Source organism: Corvus brachyrhynchos, unplaced genomic scaffold, assembly GCF_000691975.1.
Source record: "Corvus brachyrhynchos isolate BGI_N302 unplaced genomic scaffold, ASM69197v1 scaffold10, whole genome shotgun sequence".
Lineage (NCBI taxonomy): Eukaryota > Metazoa > Chordata > Aves > Passeriformes > Corvidae > Corvus > Corvus brachyrhynchos.
Genome location: NW_008236180.1, coordinates 10,267,837 through 10,287,240, shown reverse-complemented (window position 1 = coordinate 10,287,240; position 19,404 = coordinate 10,267,837). Strand labels below are relative to the sequence as shown.

General features: G+C 52.7%; 1 protein-coding gene across 1 annotated transcript in view; it reads right to left on the bottom strand.

Annotated features, from left to right (window-relative positions):
* The window catches only part of B4GALT5 (beta-1,4-galactosyltransferase 5), a 33,346-nt gene extending 15,005 nt beyond the window's left edge, over window positions 1-18,341 (bottom strand). The window contains exon 1 of the mRNA XM_017735197.1: window positions 18,245-18,341. Within this exon, the coding sequence (XP_017590686.1) occupies window positions 18,245-18,326 (82 nt within the window). The 5' untranslated portion in view covers window positions 18,327-18,341. The remainder of the gene's footprint in view (window positions 1-18,244) is intronic.
* Between the last annotated feature and the right edge of the window lie 1,063 nt (window positions 18,342-19,404).

Here is a 19,404-nt window from a genome sequence, read left to right as displayed (position 1 = left end):
AGCAGGAATCCTGAGCAGACTGTCACAGCAGCCACCATCCCAGGGGAGCACGGGCAGGAACAACACCAGCTTTGTGTCAGGCAGCAGCTGCCTTTTCACGTATTAACCCCTTTAAGCAGATGATTAAGGAGATACCTGGCCAAGGATGAGCTGTGCCATCAACATGCCAAACACCCAAGATCAAGAACCTCCCATGACCAGGGAACAGAGCCCCTCCTCCTATCCCCAAAACAAACCACCTGCATGAGATAAGCTTCACAAACACCGTGTCTATCCAGAACACACAATTCGTTCAGGTCAGAAAATCGGATTTAAAACACATTATTGCAAACACTTCACTCCCTGTGTGCACACGGTGCTTAGATCAGCTCCAGGCGCTGCTGTGGCCGGGGCTGGGGCTGCACCAACATTTGGGAATCGCTGTACAGAGCTCAAACCTCACTCCTCCTCCATTTACTGCCCTTTTGATGAGCAAATTAGCCACGTTTTAAATTTGTTAAGCCTGACCTGGCTGATCCTACAGAGCCCAGGGCTCCTGTACCCGAGAGGCCTTTCCCAGAGCCAGAGTGCTAGAGATGCTGATCACCCCTGAGCATTTACTGCTGCAGACACAGGCTCGTGGTGGGCTTGGCCTGAACCGTGGTTCAGCCAGAAAGCAATTCTCCCTGTTGTGATATATTGCTAATCTGATCACACAGGATGATCTCGAAAATTACATTGGCCTTCTGCCTTTCTTCCCTTTGAGCATGCGGCACTTCAGAGCACACGCACAGAGCAGTAACAGCCCAGCTACTGCCACTGGGCAGCTGGACAGGGACAGGACAGTGATGGGAGAGGGGAGTTGGCCCTTTTTCCTTTCATTTCCAGCAAACCCTCACTCCCCACCCAGAAAACAAGCAAAATTTAAGAATCCATTTGCCCAAATAACTGCCTGAAGATTATTCTTGTTGGTTCATTAAAGGACAAGTCAACCCTGCCATGATTTAAACACACGGAAAACATGACAGCTTGTCACCAGCTGGAACAGAGCCACAAGGCTGCACCCCAGGGCATGGCACCCCTTGGGATATTGCACCCTAACCTCTCTGCTCACAAGCAAACTGGGAGAGCAAGTGCTCACTCAAGCCAGGAGTGGATGCAACAACTGCAGCCAGGGAAGTAAAGTCCAATTAAATAAATGAGCACTGAAGTCTTCCTGTAATCATTTCTCTGTTAGTATTTTCGGAGCACTTCTAATCAAGAAACAGCTGACTCTCTCATGGAAAATTAGTTTCATCGTGATGATACATACTAGAAGAGGCAACAGGCTAATTTGCAGCTTGGGAGCTGATTTGGAAGAAGACTGACTGTGATCTATGCCAGCCACCAACATAGGAGAGGGAACAGACCTGACACGTCTCGCTCCTGACCCTGACATTTCCACCGCCTGTGGAAAGGACCTTCCTGCAGCATCCTGCTGCACGGGGGACAGCAGGGTACCCCAAGCTGGGAGAGACAGTTACTCAGGAAGAGGGGCCAAGTGGCTCACAGCAGCCCTGCACGCCTGCAGCAGTATCAGCGCCCAGCACGGCAGCCAGGCTTTCCTGAGGAAGGAGCCAGTCTTCCTCTGCTTTGAGATTTAGGGCTTTCTGTCACATTCAGCATTTTTCCCATTCATTAGTCCACACGTGCTGCAGAAGCACAGAGGATCTGTTTGAGCTCATCATGGTCTCACTGCTGTGTGCAGCCTTCTCCTGCCAGCACCTGGAGCCCCATACCAGCAAGGGCAATCCCTGTCAGCCCCCAGAGCTCCCGTTTCAAGCAGCACAGTCACAAACCAATGCACCACCAGAGAAACTGCTGCTGAACACTCCACCAGATGTTTGGATTGGGCACAAGGTACCCAGCAGAGCTTGTGGGACACCTCACGTGGGAGATGCAGCAGCAACTTGGAAGGGGTGAGTGTCCTGCAGGCAGCAGGGTGGGTGCTCAGGTCACCCTGCCAGGGCTGGGAGGTCCTGCCTGCTGCAGACACCTCCCGCGGGGCCCAGAGACAACGGAACCAGCAGAGTCATGTCTACGTTAAGCCTTTTGCTAAGCTCTCCCAGCAGATCCCCAGCATCAATCCAGCTCCATTAGCATTAGCAATAAAAAGGGGTTTAATCAAACTAAGCCTCTAAGGCACTGATAGACAGTTACGATAGTCTTAACTCATAAATAACCCAACTAGGAAAAGTAGCAGCATCCCAGCGTTAATACACCATGAGACCTCTGTCTCTATTAGCTTTCCAGTGGCACTGTATTCCCCAGACATGCTGAGTGCCAGAACAATTAAATAAGAGGTTCCTATTAGTTTTAGAGAATTTAATATTAATGCCATCACTGTTACTTAGCCCTTTGCCTCTAAATAGCACAGGAAGGAATAATTTGATACATTAAATGGTCTAAGAATTAACAGTGCAGCAGCAGCACTGAGCTGGTAATTACAAACCACTTGTCCCCAAAATTGGCAAGTTGGCAGCTTGCACGTGCATACAGCAAGCAGGAAGATGGGAGGCTCAAGTGACACTCAGTCAAAACCTGAATATGGGAAATTTGTATCTGAACTGTCTTACAGAAAAATGACCCTGGGGAAGCCTTAGCAAGGGGAGGAAAATCCATATTATTCTAAGAGACCCTAAATTTTTCATGTACACATTTAAGGCGGCAACTTCCATTTGCAATCCCACAGCTGCCTGCACTAAGGTGTTTGTGTCACTTGCTCTGAAAACTGCACTGGTTTTAGGATACCCAGCAAGAGGAGCACAACATGCTCTGCATGCATGGGAAAGCTCAGAAGGCCAAGGGAACTCATGAAACACCTACAGCACCAAAGCACCCATGGAAGGAGCTCTGCACCCCAACAGCAGGCAAGGCTGGTGGTGGGATTGAGCCCCAGGTCAATCACCCAGGCGCAGCACCAGCATGTGCAGCACCCAGCTCCACGCAGGTGGGAAAACCAGGAGGACACAGTTTACCTGTGCACCAGGGCAGTAATGGCAAGGACGGCTGTAAAAATCACACTGGGCTTTGCAAATCCCAGAAGCAGTCCAGGGCTCTGCTGCAGTTCCTCTCTGTGAGGAAGGGCACAGTGACATGCAGGCTGGAGCACAGAGCATAACAAGCACTTGCCCAAGTTAAATATTACCCTTCCTCGAGAGATTCAGACTCTTCTACTTTAACTGCCATTCAGGAGATGCGATTGCACGTGACTGCATGTCCTGTTTATCTTCCATCCCTCCATCCCCATCTCCAGCCAGTCTGCTCTCTCCATCCTGCTCCCTTCAGCAGGGTCAGCACAAACGCTCCCCAGGAGGAGCAGAGCATCCGCCGGCAGCAGATTCCCGTGCAGGCAGAGCACAAACACACAGCTCTCACCCGCACACGAAATGAGCAATCAAAGACTCTTCAGCAGGCGCTGACATGGACACCGACCCGACCTCCGGGCTGGCAGCACCAGCTGCTGCTACCACAGCAAACATTTACACTTCCAAACACTTAGAGCTCAGCGTTTGTTCCTCCGGTTCATTAGGAGACAAAGGAGTGGGAATTCCTGCATCCTAGACACCCTCTTAAAGCGTCAGGAATCCCAGTGCCCGAGTCCAGTGCTCATGTAGGATCAGGATGAACAAACAGAGGGAGAGCTTTTGTTAAGAAAAATAATAAATAAAAATTAAATGAACGCTTGGGCAAGCAAGGGAGAGGAAAAACAGGCAGATCGTCCCCAGCGCTGTCCTTGAAGCAGGAGGGCAGGTTAGGACATGGGCTGCTTGGGACAACTCCTCATCCCCCAGGCAATGGGAACTGGCACAGCTGCAGGAGACAAAGGAAATCCTCCACTGCAGGCCGGCCCTGCCACCAACCTGGGCCTCCTGCTCCAACAGGCAGTCATAGGACATGCAGGAAAATGGGGACACATGGAGTGGTGCTGCCTAGGAAATGCAGTCAATAGGGAGTTTCAGCAGTGCTGTCCTTCACCAGGTGAAGCAATCTAGAATACAGTCAGACCACAGCAGAGAACAGGAGACAGGTGGGATTTGAATTTAAAATTTCCATATACATCACATACCAGCTAAATAGATATTGAAATCATTGATTTGTTAGTCTTCCAAATTAGGAGATTATACCCATTGGAGAGTATGAAATTGTCAAAAAACAACTTAAGAGTAATGGATTTATTGGCTCAGTTCACACACTGCAAACTGCACTGTCTGTAACACCCTGATTTGATGGCGAAAAAGAGAAAAAGTTCTGTTCTTTAGGCTATTCCCCCCCAAAAAAACCAAAGACCTGATTTTTCAAGCATGTTTTACAAGTTCAGCATGGCTGAACAAAAAGGGTTATCACATGTACAGCCTCATGTCTGCTGCAAGGGAGCTGCTCCAAGGGGGGTTCCGAGAGGCTGTTCCAGGTCAGTGGTTTGCCTCTCACACCAGGCTGGACCATCCCGGTGCTGAGGCGTGAGGAGCCCTCCCGGCCAGCTGGCATGCAGGGCAGGAGCTGTGCTTGCAGCATCCAGGACAGCGCCGCTCCTCACTCCATCCAGCGAGACCCGCAGCACATCTTGCACTGCCATTTATGGCTGAAGCATGGTCCAGCATGTCCTATTTACATCTCGTCTCCAACAAAAAAATAGCACGGGGAATGCCCTGCTCCCAGCCTAGCTCGCCCACGATGCACGCGTCCCGTGGGACCCACTCCTTGCCACAGAATGAACGGCGGAACGCAAGGCAGGGATTCTCACCCCCGGGGAGGGCTGGCGTGTGCCGTGCCTGTCCCTGCCCCCGACCTCAGCAGGGCAGGAACCAGCGGTGGGGACACCCCAGCAGCCACCAGGGAGGGGCAGGGCAGGGGCAGAGTGCGATGCTCCGCCCGGGCTCACCCTGGGCACACCCAGGCAGTGCCAGGACTGCCCTGCTCGGCAGGACACGGCCACCTCCACGAGCTGCAGCCTCTCGTCTGACCTGATCCTGCTGCTTCCACTCTCGCTGGGGCTAAAAGAGGCTCCACTCTGCAATGTCATGACCAGTACCTGCTAGTGGGAATAAAGCATCCTGAGCTGCCTCAGCCCTGACAGTACAAAGGCTGCTTTGCTGCAAGCATGATTTGCACCATGGAGACCAAGGAGAGAGCCCTCTGTAGCAATGCCCCAAGACCATCCCTGTTGTGGTTTCTTTTCTGTACATTGCCAGGTCCTGGGAAAGCAGCCATCCCAGCAGCCAGAGAAGGAGCACAGCCCCAGCCCCACCTCCACACTACGCATCTGCCTGGTTTGCCAGCCCTGTCAACTCCTAAAAATTTCTCGAAGCTGGAATTCTCGATCACGTGGGATGATTGTTGTCCGAGATTTTCAAAGGCAGCAGCTCAGAGCTCCCTGCCAAGGGTACTCTCACCATGCAGTGCCATTTAAGACCCACAGCAGCTTGGCCTCCACAGTCAGATTACAGAGTTGTTCTTGTCCGCAATAATTAAAGGCAACACTCTGAATGGCCTCTCCAGCTGCTGTGTTTTATTAGAAGCAAAAAAGCTATCAGAGAGAGGGTGCAACTTTGAACTTCCAACACCCAGACCATTACCTAAGGGATTTTGTAAGAACTATGACATCCTAAGACATTTATTAGCTTTGTTGTGAGCTATGCAACCTTGGAACACATAACATTTTTATACGATTTTCTTCTGCCTGACAAGCAAACTGATAATACAGCTGCTGTAAATAAATTAACTGATTATCAGTGTTATCAGTATAAGGAATGACTTCACTGGAAAAAAAAAATCATCCCTCTATCTATGAACTTATTTAACACTTAAGAGACTGTCCATCAAATCCCAGCCTGTGTGATGCCTACCTACGTGCCAGCAGAAAAGCAATGGCATGAGTCTGTTTGGGATGCCATGAACAGGGAAAAAGAAAAAACCTTCCTTCCATCACCCCACAGACCTGTGCCATCCGTGCCCTTCAGGACCAGACCCCGGGGCTTGGCACATGCAGACTCTGTGCAGGGACAGGGCTGTGCTCGTGGCTTGCCCCCAGCACTGCCCTTCTGTCCTGCCTCTGCTGACTTGACCCTCCTTCCCAGACGTGGCCAACATTTACCAACAGTGTCGCCATGCTGGCGCCAGGCACGGGAAAACCCTAAACCTTATCATGGGAAGGGGGAACAAAATGCCCTGGCTTCAGAGAGCAGATTCGCACCACCCTGTACCACAGCACCACACTCAGAGCTGTGCCTAAGCACTGCCATTAAGTTACACATTAATCCCAGATAAGCAGCCACAAGGCTATTGAGCCAGCGAGCTCAGCAAGGGATCAGCACTTCCACAGCCCCAAGCTGCAACCAGGGTTCACAGGACATCACCGCCTGAGAGGGACGGGAAGCTCATGGCCCCTGACTCCCACCCCACCAGGCTCTGTTGGGTTTATACAAACAGGGAAGAACCTGAGGCAAGTTCAGCAGAGGCTGTCTGTGATCAGGCTGTGGAGATGGGGTTCTGGGCACAAAGTATCCTGCCTGTCCCTCTGTGGGCAGGAGCAGCCATCGCTGCCTCCTCCTGCCCCGGGCCACCAGCACTCATCTGGCTCTGCAATTGCTTGGGGAGGGATGAGCACACACAGGGGCACACCAGGGAACAGCAAACACCCTTCTCCCCCTTCCCTCTCCCCCACTGCAACACCTTTAAGTTCCTGACACACAGCAGCACCTGAAGTTTCCTTAAGAGAGCGAGTGTCTGCCGAGGGATCTGACCACTTGCTCATCGATATGTGCAACAGGGCAGAGGGGGAAAAAATAATAAACTAATCAATTCCAGCCTGTCTGCAGCAAGACGTCGAGCTCTGCGAACATGAGTCAGATATACGGCTACCTTGGAAAAGCTAAACTCATTGGGAACGGGAGGCGCGTGCTCCCAGGCGGAACAGCCAGAAGAGCTGAGCAGGCAGTGAGGGCAGGACTCCTCTGGGCCAGGGCAGCCCCAACGGGCCTCGGGAAGGAGCTGCTTGGGGCTGGTGTCCCACAGATCCTGCCCACATCAGCACCTCCAACTCACTGGGCATGGCACAAGTCCACCCTCCTCCTCCTCCCTGCCAAGGCACCAGCCATTCCCTCCACACCAGATAATGAGATTTTAGATTGCACCAATTTATGTACTCAAGTTACCCAATTTGTGCAGGTTGTGTTTGCTTCCCCAAGGTATTACAGCCAGAGGCCATCCTCTCCCACTCCCCCCTTCCCCCATGTGGCCGAGCCCTTGGCAGCCCCATAAATGCTGTGTCCCTCTCTGGCAGCATCCCGTGATGTTTGGGGATTTGTGACCCCTCCCCTGCCAGGGGTGGACACCCCACGTGCAAAGGGGAGGCAGCTGGGGGAGGGCAGTGTGGGGAAAAGGGTCAGTGTCAGCACCGGCCGTGAGCCCTACTCTGCCACCGGCTCTGCAGCGCAGCAGCAAACCAGACAATTACCCTGTTGACAGTTTTTTCTTTTTTGATTAGGTGAAAGCAGGGTTAACCTAGAACACCCTGAAGCTGGGCAGCCCCCGCCCCCCTTCCTGCCACAGCTCCCTCCATCTGCTCTTGCCCTACGGCCCTTCCCAACCCGATGCACAGAACAACCAACCCTGGAGCTGCCTCACAGGGCCAGGTACCAGCAGAGACCCTGCTGCTGCGGCCTAAAAACTGTCAGACCATTTGGTACAGCCCAAGACACCAGAAAGTCAGGCTGATGGGGTGATTGCACACTGACAAACCTGCCCAGGCCTCTGAAACACAAAGGGATGCTTGACCAATCCCTGCCTATAACTCCACATACGAGCTAGAGCAGGAAGATGCATAATGGGTCTGGGCAGGAGGAGAACTGAGGCAGCACCTAATTTGCAGGTTTGATTAGCAATAAATTAAACATGGAACATTTTACACCTGGCTGTCACACAAGATGCTCTGCCAACCCCACACCAGGCTCAGGCTACATCCAGGAGAGATGGGGCAGCCAGAAGGGGCCCACAGCACAGGCAGGATGTGACAGAGCATAGCCTGCATTTGCTCCAGGGTTGTTCCTGCTGCAGCAGGCAATGAGGCAACAACAAGGAGGTCTGAGAGGCAGAGGGGAAGAGATGTTTGCAAAGTCCCAGGTCTGCTTTATGCAAAGGGAAGGAGCAGTGAGGCTGTGGGGAGCACCTGCTGCTGCCTGAGAACAGTCTGATTCACCTCAAAGCAGAAGCTGCCCGTACCCATCTCCTCCAGCCAAGCCTTCTGGTTGGGGTATTTTCAGTTCTACAGGCAGTGCCCACAGTCACATGCACAGAGCGGGAGAGCTGTGGCCTATGTTTACCCTCCTTGCATCAAACGGCAGCAAGACAGAAATTGGTTCCTGAAATAAACTTCTCCTTTTAAGAAAAAGAAAAAGTGATTTGAATAACCAGTGTATTTTCAACAGCTTGCTCAACTGGACCATGTCACCGCACGCAGGTGAAGAGGTGAAGAGCACGCTCACAGCTCACAGACATGGAGACAGGGCACCCCAGTGCACCAACACCTCTTGTGGCAAAAACCCCAACCCTACAAGAGAGAGACACCACACACCTTGGACAATGCGCTTGCCCTGCCACTCCAGGCAGACCCTGACAAGCACAACAGCTCTTAACTGGAAACTAATTTTAAACTTGCCTCAATACCTGCCTATAGGGACAGTTCTGAACTGTTGGCTCCCTCTGCACAGCCACGGCCACAGCAAGGAGCGAGCGCCTCTGGGCTGGCAGCAGCAAGGAGCACCCTCTGCTTTGCTCCTCTGCAACCAGCACCACCTCCTCTGCTGCCAAAGTCCCGCAGGCCCCAGAGCAACGCTGCAGTGGGGACCAGGACAAGGGCAGAAGAGACCCTTGTGAGCTCTGACGCTGCTGACAGCCACTGCAGGGACATGTGGGGCTCCCTGTGTGAGCAATAGAGAGTCTGGTCTCTGCTGCAGAGCCACACAAGCTCACAAGAGTCACAGCTCCTTTTCTAGAAGGTGGAAGCCTGACTGCCAAATCCCAGAGCATCTCACTTAGCTGTCAGCATGAAGCTTTATGTATCTGGAGACATGGTTTCAAGCTGAAAGCTAGAAGAGGAAGCCTTTTCCCCAAAATCCTCCACAATGGTCAACGACTAGCAACATTCTCACACTCCTACCTCCCCATCACCTCAGACTTCTCCAGTCTGGTTTTGCATTTGGACACTGCTGCTGTCAAACCTGTCTGCTGAAACTCCGGCTTCTTCGAAAGCAAGGCTTGCCACACAGGCACACGGCTGAGGAATATTCCCACTCAATAGCTGGTCTCCAGGCTGGCATTTCCAAGGGCTTTGATCCATTCCAAATAAGGCAATCAGCTTAGCCCTTGATTAAATACATAGCATAATCCACCTAAATCTTGTTAGCCGAGAAGCAAGTTGCTCGTCTCACCAGTTGTGGGTGGCATTGTGTGTCACCGCAGGGCAAGCGGGGCTGTGGCAGTGGGAAGGTGTCTGTCCCTTGGGGCATGTCCTGGGCAGGCAGCAGCACTGGGGCAGCCGGTGACCACAGCAAGGCCACTCTAGCAAGGCCCTGTGGACTCAAGATGCAGAAGTTCACGGGATCCTTCTGCAAAGCTTCCCCTGTAGGATGCAAAAAGCACCCACAGAAGGTGCTTGCCCCCTCCTACCTGGCAGGTACAGGGAGGGTGCCCCCAGGGCACTGGGCTCCCAACAGCCAGCAAAATCCTTAAAAAAAAATCCAAGAAAAGAGAAATCACTGACTCTGAGCAAGGGAGCCAGGCTGCAGCATGGAAGGAGGATGCACTGCAGCTTTGGGGGAATTTCACACCACAGCGGTTTTCCCTTCCTCGGGAAGAATGAATTGGTAGCCCAGCACTGTAGAGCCTCAGCAGAACAGGATGGTGCTGAGGGGGAAGCATGCCACAAGGGCAACTATTCCCCTGCCAGACAGGAGCCTGGCCCGGGTGAGATGCAGGTGTGCAGCCAGGACGAGATGCAGCCAGGACATCAGCCCCACACACACACACATCTGGCTGCTCTGGCCAGCTCCTCCAGCTGAGGAAGCAGGGAAGAGCAGTACCACCTCCCTCCTGCTCTCAGGCCCCTCTCCGCTCCTCTGCGCTCCCCAGAGCAAACACCAGTGTGGGTGCACATCTGCTTGTGCCATCCCCAACAGCGGGACACGGGGAACAAGGCAGCTTGGGAAGTCTGGAAAAGGAAACTCTCCTTCCCCAGGTGAGCCCCGTTCCTCTCCTGCTTGGCTCTGGGATAATATTTACAGGTGAGTCTTTCAAAGCCCGCCGAGGCAAGGCATTGAGCAGGGGAAGACTATGAGGATGCTGTTTCCCAGCACTGAGGCTGTGTGTCCCCACGCCCTACCAGCAAGTGCCCCAGCAGCCACTCCTACCTAAAGTCAGCTGGGATAGAAGAGAGGAGAGGATCTGCTCCTGAGATTACAGTGGAGGTATTATTTAAGTCATGAGAAGACAAATTCCCTGAAGAGTGCTACTGCTCCCTATTTCCCTCCAGGTTTTGGACCCAGCAGGTGGGGACTGGCTCTGCATGGAGATGACCCACTGGGGACTGATCCCAACCTGCAGGCAGGAGCCCTGCAGATCTCTGTTCCATGCTGCATTAGCAACTCCAACACTTCCTGCAGCAGCCAGGCACGTTTCAACAGCTACTGGGAGGATTTGAAGTTAATTTAACCCCATTAACACATTATATGGCTTCTATCATCCCAATCACCCTAAAAAGCCCAGGTAAAGATCTTGAGGGGAGTGCAGGGAGGAGGGAAAAAATTTATTTAAAAATTAGTAAGGAGGGGGAAAAAAAAAAGTCTTAGGCACAATCCCAAAATACAGTTTCAGGCAGATCAGAAAAACCTTCACAGGATTTCAAACAAAAAAAAAAACCAAACCAGCCAACAGAGGCAATATCTGCTTTCACCAAACACTAGCCAGGAAGGCTGAGCAGAGCTCAGCTCGCCAGTCACCAGCTGGTGTAACAGGAATCAGGTTTTTGGCATGGGGATCCTCCCCCCAAGACGGGCAAGGAACAGGCTGCCCGCAGAGGAGCTGGGATGATAAATGACAGCAGTTGAGCACTGCAGGGGCATTTCAGCGCTTCAGAGGTTGCTGCTATAACAATCTTCTCTGACTCAGCAGCTGAAAGGGACGCCGGGAAGGAAGCACCATAAAAAAAAGTCATGCATTATTAATATGGACTCTGGCAGCAAGACATGAGTTGGAAAAACACTGAGGGGGAAAAAAAATGACTGCAGAATAAAAGTGAGCTGCATGTGTGGAAGCATTTCACACTCCTGTGGGAGTGGGGGCCACCCTGTGCCCCTCCAGGGTCCCCAACTCCAAGGGAACCCCGCATTTGCTGACAGGAGCACAATATCCAAAGTGTTCTCCCTCAGCTCAGGCTGCTGCAGCCCTGTGCAGAAACCACCATGAGCCCTGGGCTCGGCCCGCACTCGTTTCCAGCTACAGCAGCTCTGGGCTTTCCTGCTGTGACCTGCGGCCGTTCCAGCAGGTTTATTTTTATTTTTATTTACCTGTGCTCTGTGCATCGCCTGCTGGCTCCCTGCAGCTCCCCCCTGTGCATCCCAGCCCTGCCTGGCCCCGCTGCCGGGCGGCTCAGCCGGAGCAGCCGTGTCAGAAGGCACCCACGGCTCCGAGCCACAGCCCGCAGCCTCTGCCAGCCCCGCTGACGCAGAGGGCACAGAGGCAGGCACTGAAATGCCTTCCTTTTCCTGCCAGGTAGCAAGGGAAAAAATATCTGTTTGCACTTGACTACCTGGTGCACTGCAGTGTTTGCTTTCCTCTTCTACTCCAACTGCTTTGTACAGGTTTTTTTAGAGGCAATTTATAAACATTAGCATTCACATAGCCATCTTCTCCACTTTCCACCCAAAATCCTTGCTCCCAACCTGCTGCTGTGGGGAGACACCATCAATCAAGAGTACGCACTCTTGTGTCACAGGTATCCCATGGCCCTCACCAGCCCGTCCTGTCAGTGAAGGAACCCCCCAAGCCCCACTCAGGAGCCTCTAGGCAGTGTATGAGCACAGGTAAAGTCTCAGCACACTTTGGTCCCGTCTCTCCAAAGCAAGGGAGGCAGCTAACACAGCACCAGGTTTCAAGAGGCTCCTTTGATTATTTGTATGGCAAGAGCATTCAACAAAAACAATCAATTATTTTGCCATAAAATTCTCCAGACACACACAAACACTGGTTGAACTGCTTCTACCACAGCCCAACCCACAGCAGTGCAGTAGGTGCTTTGCCTGTATTTGTTTTCTTCCATCACGTGTGCAGTGGCATCCTCCATACAGAAATAGTTCTCAACCTTTACCTTTCAGATTAGAAAGGCACAGGGAGGGAACAGTTTCACAGGAGCTGTCTCACACGCAGCCCAACCATCACATGGGCACGCACCTGCTCATCAGAGCAGGAAACAGCACAAGCTCCCACCGAGCAGGGAGACGGAGGCACAACCCACAGGAAAAAGAACATGGTCCTATTTGAACCCACATCCCCTGGAAGCAGCCTCTTCCCTGCCACAAGGGCTGAGGGACACATATGGACACCCCAGCTTGGGTCCCCTGTGCTGCAAGGGGGGCTGGCCAGCACCCTAACAGCATCTTCAGAGGGGCCCCAGGATAAAAGCCCCACTCAGGGCAAGGGCTCTGGAGAGGTTTGTGCCAGCCCAGGGATGCCACATACAACTGCAGGCTTACAAAGGGCAGAACCCGTTGGTTTTGCACCTCAAACAAAAACCTAGGAAAATGACCTTTAGGAAGTCACACACCATGTCACCACACGCCAAAGGCCCAGCAAGCAAGCGCTGACCCGTCACCTCCCCCGCGTAGCCAGGAGGGAGGCAGGAGCTCAAACTGAGCTTCTCGCACTCCTGCAGTAACATTTACACGCTTTGAGAAAGCAAAGTATCAAATAAGGTGCAGTGAAGCTTGTGGCTTTATCAAAAACACCCACAGTCACTACAGAGCACAGCGGATCCCCCAAACCCACCTCCCCCTAGATCCTTCCTTCACTTTAGCAAGACCAGCAAGCCCCAGAAAATTCCTTTTATAATGAAAAAAGGACCCCATGGCCCTGCCCATCATACGCCACACCACAGCTGCACCATCGAGGACACTTCCTACTGGGATGAGCCCTGCAGTCCGCTGTCCCCCCGGGACCCTTCCAAGCAGCAGATAAGGACGGCCGAGGGCTCTTCTCCTGCTGGGCACTGACATCACCCTCAGCTTTCCAATCCACCTTTCCTTTCAAAATAAGAGCAGCTCCAGGGTAATGCTGAAAGCCCTGGTGGTTTCAGTGTTATCTATTTCACATTCTCCCCAAAACCGCACCCACCAACATCTCTCAAAAATTTCTGATTTGGGGTTATCTTGCATTTCAACAGCACAGTCCACTATACATTTTCTCCTTCATCTCTCCAAACAGGACTAATCCCCATGGTATTTAGACTAGTGCTAGAAAAGCTTCAAACACACATTAACCACCCTAAAGCATCCGTGTTCAAAATGCTGCCAGCCAAAACCACAGCCAGAACAGCCTGAATGCAATGGAGAAGAAAAACCCTGCATGGAAATAAACTTTACTAAAATAACCCAGCAAAGGCTTTGTCAAAGTAAATACACACTTTGTATTGTGACAATGATTTAAAAATAAAGTGTTCAGGGAAGGCTTTTCTTGCCCTGTACAGCTGCATATCAGCTTCTCTCCCAGACCCCTCACCCCTCAGCGGTGCCACAGGGAGAGCAGAGGGCTCCGCAGAGCCAACGGCGCATCAGCCATGCCACCACCCCTGCTGCCACCCTTGTGAGCTTCCCCAGGAATTTCAGTTAAGATTAAGTATTTAAAGACTCCATGTGCTTGGATATTAAAATTCACCAATTGTAACAGCATTCAAATGGGATCAAGTGCAAACATACAGCTCCCCACACTGCTCATCTCCATTCCCTGCAGTGGTCCCTAGGGGGGTTCATCGTACCCTGCAGAGCAGATGCTGCCTGAGCTAATGCAGTTAATGAGTCCACCTGGAAGGGAGGCAGAGGATCAGCTCAGGAAATAAAGCAGCAGTGTCAGAGCCCTTATCTCCAACAGAGTCAGCAGCCACCTGAAGTGGCCGAGTGCCTGCTGAAGCCCTGGCCTTCCATGGCCTCCCAAACCCATGAAGACCATGGGCTGACAGCATGGGTGCTTTAAGGTCTACTCTGCCACAGATTATTGAAGTTTTGAAGCACTCGATTTGCAGGAATGAACCAGTACCTGGAAGCTTTTGTGTCTGCCAGTCAGCTTCCACAGGCCAGGCTTCCAGAGACGCATGGATGAAACATGAACTCTTCACGTACTCTGCAGTTGCAACACCCATTGAGCCACCAGCAAAATAAAGCAAACCAGACGTGCCTGACAAACAGCACAGGTGCTTACAGGCAAAGAAAACCCAGTAATTCATCTGCCCTCAAAGAAACCTTGTAATTTGTTAGCCTTGAGCAAGAGGTGGTCTCCAACCAATGCTCTGCACCACCAGCATCTTGGATGCACTGGCACAGGAGCAGCTGGGTGGAATAGGGCTGCTCCCCAGCCCAGACCTGCCTTGTAGGAGCCTCTTTGCTGGAAGAACATGGTGCTGCCAAAGGAACAATTTCCCACAGCTGCCACCAGTCTCCTTCTGCTTGTAGTGCAGGTGATCCTGAGCTCAAGTTCTTGTATCAAGGGGGACTTGAGGATTTCTTACTACCCCCAATCACTGTCAGATCCAATGACTCCAATATCCTCTGTGGGATACACTGTGGGACTGGGCTGTTCCTGCCTTAGATTGTGAAATGCTGGTTGGCAGATCTTTCGGGCAGAGGAGAGTGAAGGAGGGCAGTGCTGCCGTGTTCCACAGTAAGATACCACACTCCCTCGTGCTGCCCAGGGAAGACCTGGAGATGAAAGCCAAGGCTACGACAGCACAAACCTCATTTCATTATTCCAAGCTGCATCTTCACCTTCTGTCCCTACTCAGACAGCATCCAGGCACCCAGCAAGCTCTCAGCAAACTCGAAAAGACACCTGCACCCAGCCCCTGCCCAGCCAAGCCAAGGCCACCTTGGCTCACCAGTGTCCTGCTTGGACAGGCTGGACACCAGCACCCCACCATGGCCAGCGTGCGCTGCTCCTCGCTCAGGACTCTGCCCTGCCATCCTCCTTCTGCCTTCCTCTCACCAGCTGACTCTACCCAGGCTCCTTCTGCCCACATTCCCCCAGCAGTTCTCAGAAGGCAAAGCAGCAGCAACTCACTTCCTCACACAACTGCTCCACTGCCCTCAGCTGGCCTCACCAGCCCCGCTCCATGTCCCCACAGCGCCATCCTCCTGCCCGGGGCCATGGCCAACACTCTTCCTCACCACCACAGGCAACTCAACCACTTCCCATAGTCCCTCCAGCTGGGACAAGCTGGCAGTAGCAAAATCTTTTGCCATTTTCCCCCGCCCCCCACCAAGAATTCCTCTGTGCTAAGACCTGCCAGGCTGATGCATTAAATGACCAAACTGGATCAGCCACCTTTGGCGATATAATATTGTTCCAAAAGTGACAAACGAGTTGTACTGGGGCAGCTGTTGGTCCCCACAGCACTGCTCGGCTGGTCACCAACATGCAGCCTGACAGAACAATGTTTCAAAGCGCTCCTGCCTATCAAAATCAAGTTCTTGCGCCATAAATGTAATTCAGGGCTAGTGGTGCTACCTCATGCCCCGTGTGACCTGTTGGGAGCAACTCCTGATAAGCTTGGAGGAAGTAAAGCCAGACTGAATTACAGCTCTTTCTCAAAGGTAACAATCTTTCACCCAATAATTTAAATTCTCTACATTATTTTCCTGCATCAGATCCAACCAAGTATGACTCCTATGGAAATCTAAATTAAAAAAAATAAAATTAAATAAAGAGGCTCCAACATCCATCGCGACAAAGGAAAAGCCAAGAGCTGCTACCTGAGCACCCGGGAAGGCCCCTGCCAGCACTCCCAGCCATACAGCAGCCACCCTCTACACCAGGACCAAGTCCAAGGTCTGAGAAATTCCCACTGTTGCAGTCAGAGGCATCAAGATGAAACAACTTGCAGTGCAAGCAGATTGAAAAAGCATTACTACTTTCAGCTGCAGGAGGAAATTCCCTTAATTTCCTAGGCCCTGTTCAAAGAGACACTTGTAGGAAGGCTGTATGAGCCGCCACCACGTGAAAACAGGGGTTGCAGGGACGACCACACAGCCCCATGGATGAACCAAGAAGCGGAGGATAGGATGAAACAGAAACAGCTTCTTGAGCTGCTCCACCTCCAAGCCAGCACACTCTGTGCCCGCGTCATCCTTGCTCCAACACTGGGGTCTGGGCATGGACAGAGTGACTCTGGCAAGCCCATTTCTGCACATCCTATCTGGAGGAGGCAAGAGGCGCAAAGGGCAGCTGTCCCAGGAGGGCAAGAGCCTCAGTGCCAAGACCAAGCCCTGCAAAAAAAAAACCTGTCGAGGTGGCCCCTGACCTCCATAACAGGACGAAACTGTTTGCCCAGTGTCAAGCTCTGCTTTTTCCAAGATGAGGCCAGTGTGACTTCCTGCAGTGAAAGGCCAGCCTGCCCTGCAGCCCTGTGCCCTGCTGGTCCCACGACCTCCAAGCACAGCAGCGAGCACAAGCGGCCTCCCGACCTGCACGAGCATCCCCACGTACCTGCTGCCTGCAGGGCCTCCCTGGCAGTGTGGACGTCAGGGCAGCTCCTGGAGCCTCCGGCCACCGCGTCCCCGGCAGCCCTGCTGTGCCTCAGCCCCAGCTCGCAGAACAATCGGCCGCCTCATCCCGCACACAATGGCCACGATGAGACAGACCCACATAATCACCCGGCCACAGCAGCGCCGGGAGCCAGCGAGCGCCAGCAGCAGTGTGGAATACAAGGAGAGCCTGCTGTGTCTGTGCCATCGGCTGGGTCCCTGGCAGTTCACCTTCCAAGGTGACTGTGGGAGCCCAGGGATGTAATCGTCAGGGTGGTGTGTGGGGAGACAGACGGGTATTGGATGCGAGCGCTGGGAAGGAGGTGGCACTGGCTGTTTACATTGGATCGCTCTGCACAAACACGAGGCCACAAGAACATTTCAGTTCCATACGAGGAAACCTTGGTGAAGGACAGAAATGAGGAGCTACCTTGGACATCACACAAGTCCAGGCATGACACAAATTTAAGGCCCAAAAGCCCTAGACTCCCTGCAGGAGCCAAGCATGGCTATTTGCTGACAGTAAACATGAATTTCTTCCTGCATTTCCGTCTGGAGCAGACTGCTGGGTTACCTGGGCTGTGAGGAGCTAAACACCATGGTCAATCAGGTGGCAGGCCAACACTTGGCAGGCAACTCAGAACCCAGGTTGGGGTCCCCTTCCCCATCTCCAAAGGGTACCAGGAGCAGTTATCCAGCTTTTCCAGCTGACAAGCATGCCAGCTCCACACCAATGCGCTGAGACAGCACCAGAAGTGCAACTGTCCCAGTTTTCTCCTGGCACTGGCGCACAACTGCTCAAACACAACACGCCTCAGCAATGCCGATGAAATTTTCCCCCACAAACATGGGGCCTGGGGACAGGCTCCCACCCATGGTGACAGCACACCCTGCCATGAGGACGCCGTCCTGCCACAGGGCCATTCCCAGCCCAGAGGGGCTGATGCTGCCCAGGCAGGGCAGGCAGGCTGGCTCCAACCCTGCTGCCACCAGCTGCTCACCCCCATGAGCAGAGCTGGCTGTAGCAGACCCTTCCCAGCAACCTGTGGCACCAGGCAGACAAAAGCCCTTCCAGACTCCAGCTTGCAACTTCGGGTCCCGTTTATTTGCATTTTTTTTCTTTTCAATTGAGGTACAATCAAGGAATGGATTAATCACTGCCCTGCCCATGGTTTAGCCAATGAACTGCAAGTCCTTCTTCAGCCACTTCTGCAGCACACCCTACAAGGGATGGTCTCAGGGCAGAGGCTTCCCCAGGCCCTTCAGTGGCCACAGGAGAGCAGCTCAGCCTCACTGCACACACTGAGGCAGCAGCAGGCAGGACAAATGCCCCAGAACTCTCTGCTGACAGCATCTCTCCATCACTCGCACATGGTCGATTCATTCAAATCCCCAACTCTGCTCATGTCCTATCTCACTCACTCTTCTCCCAAGCTTCTACTCACCACTCCAGCCTGAAAACAAACTCCCTCCAAGTGCCGAGAGGATTAGCCCAGCCGTCCCAGGAATACTGGGCTGGGTTTTCATGATGAAACATTTTTGGCTGAAAGAGGAAGGGGAAAAAAAAAAAAAAAGAAAAAAGAAGCAGATCTTCTGTCACCTGATGAGAAGATGACTCAGAACATCACCGACATCCATGGGCGGGTGGGGACAGGGACCGCTAACACTTCCCAGCCTCCTCTTTGGGCATCACCGATAGCAAGAACATTGGGTGAGAAGTGACCATGTTATCTGAGGTCCATACAGGGAAAGGCCTCTTGGCACAGAACTAGTCTTAAACATACTTATACCCTACAGCATCTCTATGAAATTAATCAGAATACTCTAAAAAAAGGAACAAAGCCATCCTTACAAGAGAAATTTGCTTATTAAAGTGCACTTCCACCTGGGCCCCAGGAAGCTCATCCACAGCCACAGCATTCCCTGCACCTGCCCCACATAGGGCTGCAGGAGACACTGGATGAAAGAGCCACTGGCCCCACAGCAGCATGCGAACAGGACGAGCCAGGCTATGCTTACAGAGGGATCAGGCGGCAGCTGCGCCTCCTGTTACCACTCGTGTGAAACCGTCCTCCAACAGAGACAAGATGGTGTTCGGCAGCCCTGGCCAGCCTGTGGGACAGTGGCCAGGAGCTTGGGGACCTGCCCGTTGGGACAGCAGAGCCCTGGGCCACCGTGGCCAGGCTCAGCATGGACAACCTCACTTGGGATGTGCTCAGGATGCAAGTAGAGCTTCATACACCAGCCAACCCCTACTCAGCCCTGGGAAAGGCTCCCAGAGCCCAGAGGCAGCCACGGGACATCATTTGTAAATAAAAACCCACAGAAGTCACCTTGAAAGCACACAGAGATCTCCTTGGGATGTCCAAGATAGGAATGGCATGAGCAATACCAATGACATTTCAAGGAGAAACTCCCTATTTCTTTGGAAAGGGCAGTTTCTATAGAAATAAATTGTTGCCAAAGTTTGGTTGAAGGCCAAATCATGAGCCTGGGCTCCTTGCAGAAACGAAGTACACCGTATGAAGAGAACAGATGCTTTCCGGGCACCAAGTCTTCCCGTATCTCAAGGGACAGACAGCCCCACCAGCACCGGGTGCTGGCC